The following is a 6,306-nucleotide window of genomic DNA, read 5'->3' as shown; positions in this document are numbered from 1 at the left end:
ACTTTGCTCTTTATTAGGCATAGGATCAGCTTGACATTCCTTGGAATGGTCTAACCTAGATATTCCCTTTTCTTCCTCACCCTTTCAGGCCACTGCTGTGACAGCATGAGGGCAGTCCTCTCTTTCCTTAACGTTTCTGTTCTGGACTTCAAATCCATCTTCCAAGCATGCTTCAGAAATAATTTTCTCTGGATACAGCCACACACAACTCCATATGAAAGTTGGTATAAAGTGTGTATGACTCAGCAAGACTAATTATTTTGTGTCCACAGCTAATAAATATTAAGAAGATGGGGGGGAAGAGGGGTTGGGTAGGCTTTGAAAATAAAAGAACCATAGCCAACAGATATATGAGAAAAACTGGGGATAGCACTCTGCAGGGAAAGCCTCCTGAGGAGCCTACTGAGACCCTGAACTTCAGCCACAGTTATCCTGACACTGTCAAGGTTCCAGAGACCCGCTCGAATTGATTTCTATTTCTTTTGTTTGGTTGGTTGGTTTTTTTGTTTTTTTGTTTGTTTTTGTTTAAACGTCAGCATTAACCATTACGGAGGCTCTCAAGACGAATGCAATGAAAACAGTCTAGATTTTTCCCGTCCCCTTCTCTTCACTGCTAATTCTGATGGTTATGAATAACTTCAAGCTTCTTATCTGATTTCACTATAATCCTCCTCAATATTACTGTGTCTTTCAAGACACACTTTAAAAGGCCCTTTTATCCTACTCATAGAAAACTTAAAATACTCTGCTGGACAGTCAAGAATGGTGATGACTACTGAGAATTTTTAGATTAAATCATGAGCAGCAATTTAATTCAACTCTTAACATTAAAAAAGCATAACATCCTGAAGGGCATCTTCAATAGCAAGTATTTAAAAGTGTCTTTTGTGTATACAGAGCAGCATAAATTGTTAAACTCAGTAAATCCCATACACCCAACTGTAACAAAAAAGCTCCAGATTTCTGTGTGAGTCAATAAGAACTAAGCAAACATAATTAGGGTTTTGAAAATCTGCCTATTGCTTTCATTTTATAGTATGTTATTTCCAGAAAGCCTCTCTCTGCACTCCCTTTTTTTTCTTTTTTTTGTCTATTTTGCACACAGTTTGCTGTAATTTAATACCATATGAGTACATATGGCAAAACAAGCTTGCAGTGAAGCTGTGTACTTCTATATATGTAAACATAGCAAGTGATTTGTACACAAAATGTGTGCATTTCATTAAAACGCTCCAGTCTCTGCCCTGGTTACTACAGTAATAGGCTGGAATCAACAGGTAGTGCAATGGGGCTTCAAAGTATGTATAAATAAGGGACTTCTTTCTCGTATTCTCTCACTTTCGCTATTGGGAATTCATTGTTTTCACATTCACATGTGGGAAGAGTTTCTGCCAGGTCCCTTGCTGAGGCCATGTTATTTGTTCTGGATAAGAGTGGGAAAATCTTGGTTTCCTCCACAGCAGGAGAGTATCCTGATTTAAGTGCTCAAGAAACATCAAATACCTTTTAGCATATTTACCTTGCATGACTCTCATGCAAACCTGCTTAATGTGCTGATCAGTTGGTTCTTTGCCCTAGGAGTAAAAAAAATTAGTTTGAAAAAAGAGTTGATATCACAGAACCTTTTATAAGTGTGCATGATGCAAAAAAAATGCTGACCTGTTGTCATGGTTTAACCCCAGCCATGGCATTTCCATAGCAGTCTTCTTAAAGTGGTTGAAGCATCACCCCCAGATTAGCCTCATTGTGACCCTGGGTGTTTCTGTTCACACAACTGAAGATTTCTGAAGTTTCTTGTCATGGTTTAACCCCAGCTGGCAATGAAGCCCCACCCAGCCACTCACTCACTCCCCCACAGTGGATAGGAGAGAGAATTGGAAGGGTAAAAGTGAGAAAACTGATATAAAAACAGTTTAGTAAAGAAAAAGGACTAAATTATTATTATTATTTAAAAATTTTAAGGAAAAGAGGGAGGAAAAATAACAGAAATAAAACCCAAGAAAGACAGATGATGCAAACTAAAACAATTGCTCACAACCAACCGACTGATGCCTAGCTAGCCCCCAAGCACCTGTCCCCCTGCCAACCTCCTGCCTGGTGTTATCGCTGAGCATGATGTCATATGTAATGGGATAGTCCTTTGATCAGTTGGGGTCAGCTGCCCCCACCTTCTAACTTTTGTGCATCTCCAACCTACTTGCTGGCAGGGCAGCGTGAGAAGCAGAAAAGCCTTGACTCTGCAAGCACTGTGTGGCAACAACTACAAGATCAGTGTGTTAACACTATTTTCAGCACAAATCAAAAACATAGCCCCATACAAGCCACTGTGAAGAAATTAACTCTATCCCATTCAAAATCAGCGCACTAGCCAATAAAAAGTGTTCCAGTCCCTGCAACTATTCCAGTGGAAGTCAATATGACTAATATGACTAACAAGGTAGATACTATGTGCAATACACCCAAAAAAATGAGTTGTGTGAGTGACAGCTAAGTGTTCTAAAGATACCAGTTACATGAAGACAGTACTTACGGCTGGACCTTGGCTGCCAGGCAGACCAGGGGCACCCTGTTCACCCTGCAAGCCTCGCGGTCCTGGTGAGCCTCGTGGCCCTTCCATGCCAGGCAGTCCCCGAATTCCCTCAGGCCCACGGGAACCAGGCTCTCCAGGATTACCATCCTGTCAATGAAAGAGAGGAGTTTCAGTGGACTGCTGTACCAGTGTTAGACTCATTCTGACATATCCAAATCATGACTGGACCTCATCGCAAATGCAAAGCAATGAATGATGGGACGTAGAGTTGTTGAACAGCTTCTTAAATAGAGCAACTGGAGTCAGCAGTTGTGTGATTTATAAACTTAAAAAAAGGTCTGTCTTCCTCACTTAAAGGGGAGAAGTGGAAAAAATAAAATATGCTTTCAAAAGAGGAAAATTGGCACCCATAGTGACATGCATATGACATTTGTTTTTGTTAAGGAACAGATCTTCTATATTTGATTTCTATCTCTTGTGCATGGCACATGCAACTTTTCTAGACATTAAATCTTCCTTAAATTACAAAAATTCTAGCTCCCTGCTTGCTCCAATTGCCTTTCCTGCTCTCTTGCAGAGTCCTACAGTATCACCCTGTATTGTCTAGCTCCAGGCTGCTTGAGAACACACGTTTTTCTTTGTTTACATCTGTCAGAGCCAGAGCTCACTGCACACAGGTTCTAGTGCCTCCATTTGACTGTGCTGGCAAAGGGGAAGGAATATCTTCACACAAACTAATGCTGACAAACTGCCTGAACAGATGCAATGCGGGATTATTTCACTCAGGGAAGGGGCAGAAACAGTTTATTGGTGTAAGTGTCCTGACAGCAGGGGAATGAAAGGTTTGATATGGCTGTATCTTTATGTCCACTTAAGCACATTTGGTAAATGGAGCTATAGATTCTGCTCCAGTGAATTTTCTAAAAGTGATAAAATATCATGCAGAGAGAGACCTATGCCAACAGGTACCTCTTAGTTATTTCAGTACAATTCAATATTTTACTACTATTAATCAATATTAGTACTAACAAAGAAAGAGTACAAACAAACCCAAAAAACTATAACAGAATCCAAAACAAGCAGAAAAATCCTACATACACATGGCTTCCCACATCTACCAGGGGAAAAAAAAGAACACCTGCTGAAAGAGACACTCAAGAACATATTTCTCAGCTGTGTTATCATTTAAATCCACAAGATGGAACTATTTCAGTTCCAGCTACCCTGCATCTCAGACAGCTAACTGGAGGCCCTGTCCAAAGAAAACCCAGAGAACATGCTTCAACAGCAAGATTCCCTTCGTGGACTATACAACCACAAAGCCATTATGCCTTTCTTGGCCAGTCTGATGAGTTATCAGGCACCTTGATGGATAACTCACCCCTATGTCTGTACTCACTAGGACGACAAGCACTCCAGCGGCTCGCCAAGAGAAGACAATTTAAAAAAAAATCGGGGGGATAAAACTACAGATTTCTTCTCTGCTCTATCTCTTTTTCATGCCTTCTTATAAGATCTTGATCAGTGCTAAACACTCTCTAGCTTGCATTTGCTTAGCCCCAAAGTCACACAGGCCACTGAGAACACAAGCATAATTTTTTCTGTTATGGTCAGGCTCAGTCCCTGTAGGCAAAACTGTGGGTATGTTAATATCATCGCCCAGACTGTCAGCTGCTGTAACAATCCCGCTCTTCAGTGATCTGAAATAAAAGAATGCATTCAGCTCTCAAATTCTTTTTCTTATGTGACATACAAGCTTCTGCTCACCTTTCATATCAAAGCTATCATTTTGTAATCTCTTTAAAAAAAAAAAAGGAATTGCAGTCCTGCTGCCAGCTTTTTCAACACTGGGATGATAATAGCCTGTGAGACAGCCACTGCACTGAGTCTCCTTTCTGTACAACACCTACTGAACAAAGAGTGCATTCATTTCCTTTAAAAAATTAAAAATAAAAAAATAAAAATTACTTGGCCAGAAAACTACAGCTGAATGTTGCTTCTCTTTTATGGACCTTAGAATTAAGGACATGAATTCCTTTCTAAAGCTAATTGATTTTAACATTAACTGTATTCAAGATTTAAATACAGAAGAAATGCTGTTGCAACTCATTCAATTTAACTGTGATAAAGAGCTCAGCTCATTATTTATATTTTCTTTCTTAAATCAGAAAACCATCTATCTATCTATCTGATCCACTGCATTTGTGGATTTCTGTAACTGTGTATTCATTATACTTACAGATCCCTTTGCTCCTGGTAATCCCATATCACCCTAAGCAAAAATAAGACAAACTGTATAAAAAGACAGTATTCATTATCATAGATATTACAAATGCAGTAAACTTGACATGATTTTTTTCACTATTGAAAAAACTTCACATATTTAGTTGATTTGCACAGAATTGTATCTCAAATGAGTTACAATTCATTTGGAAATAAAATTTCAGAAATTTTTTTGTAAAATTCCTTTTTCAGAAACATTTCTGTAAATGCAAATAAGAAAGCATGTTTATTATAATTGGTTTTGTATTGCTTATCTTTCTTAGAATTAGACACATGGCTCTAACCTCTCAAATCACAGTTACAGCACAGGATAATCTTGGTAGATTGCTGGGAAACCTTTAGAAGAAGCATTATTTAATCAGGATTTTCTAGTCTGACAGAATTACAGATATTTTAGTGTTGTGTTAGCCCTGACAAAACTGCAGCAGAAACCAGGCAAGTCTCTACCCAATGCGCTGTGAAGAAGCCAAATTCCTAAGAGTTCCTGTTCCCAGCAACCTGGCTCTTGGCTTGGACAACCTCAATATCCCTCTATCACTTGTCTGAGAATAGGAGTCCCACTATTCAGAAGTTTTTAGTTTTCCCTCTGAATTAGAAAAAAGAAATTTGTAACCACCAATGAAATGGATTAGTTATTCTTCTCCAGTATTTTCATATTACTCCTGGAGAGATTTCTGAAAATTGTATTTTCCTCATTCCTAAATATCATTGTTGAAATAATTGGTTTCAAAAGGTCAGAAAGGCCACATTGTCTGTTAATGAATATGCCATAAGTAAGTTAAATAAAATGTTTAAAAACAGACTAACAGGCAGCACACTTAAACAATCCACAGTATTGCTTCCTGGAAATCTGTATAGTGATGGTAAAGCTGAGTTACTGGACATCTAGCTCACTGGAGCTGTTAATTAACTTTAAAATCCTTTTGAAAGCTCAAGTTCTGGCTTTGCTGGATGGAACCCCATGAGAGCCATTGGACTAATGCATTTCTCTTTCTGTAGGAAAACAGAAACTCTTCATCCAAGGGCACATGACCTAGGCATTACCCATGTAAAGTCACAACATGGCACACTCCTGTGGTATATACACCTTCCTCCAGCAATGTAACAGTGCCACAGCCTCTTCCCAGACCATTCTCCCTCTCCCTAACAGCCAGCGCACTCACGACACCTTACTTCCAAAGATAAAGGCAATACAAAATATTTCCATCGAGTCTGAGTTATTAAGGGTATTTATTGTCTGTTCTCCTGTTTCAACTGAGTTAAACTACTTCCTCATCCTTACTGCCTCAAACACAAAGAATTTATGAATACGAGTATGTATATGCATATATATACAGATTTTTATATAAATTCTTGGTGTATACCTACAGCCATATATATATATACACACACATACACATAAGCACACACCCTCTTCAAGGCAGCCTGTAGTGGATTATGCACCTCATAGAATAGGGAATAGGCATATTTCAGAGTGCTTTCAAAACAGCAGG

At 38.9% G+C, this 6,306-nt stretch overlaps 1 protein-coding gene across 1 annotated transcript in view; it reads right to left on the bottom strand.

Annotated features, from left to right (window-relative positions):
* Nucleotides 1–6,306, bottom strand: part of COL9A1 (collagen, type IX, alpha 1) — a gene marked incomplete at its 5' end in the record, with an annotated part of 40,595 nt that overhangs the window by 5,288 nt on the left and 29,001 nt on the right. The window contains 3 exons of the mRNA XM_010142930.1: nt 1,520–1,574; nt 2,531–2,677; nt 4,770–4,802. Coding sequence (XP_010141232.1) covers nt 1,520–1,574; nt 2,531–2,677; nt 4,770–4,802 — 235 coding nt within the window. The remainder of the gene's footprint in view (nt 1–1,519; nt 1,575–2,530; nt 2,678–4,769; nt 4,803–6,306) is intronic.

Source organism: Buceros rhinoceros, unplaced genomic scaffold (genome assembly GCF_000710305.1).
Source record: "Buceros rhinoceros silvestris isolate BGI_N320 unplaced genomic scaffold, ASM71030v1 scaffold17939, whole genome shotgun sequence".
Classification (NCBI taxonomy): domain Eukaryota; kingdom Metazoa; phylum Chordata; class Aves; order Bucerotiformes; family Bucerotidae; genus Buceros; species Buceros rhinoceros.
This window is presented reverse-complemented; position numbering and strand designations above follow the sequence as displayed.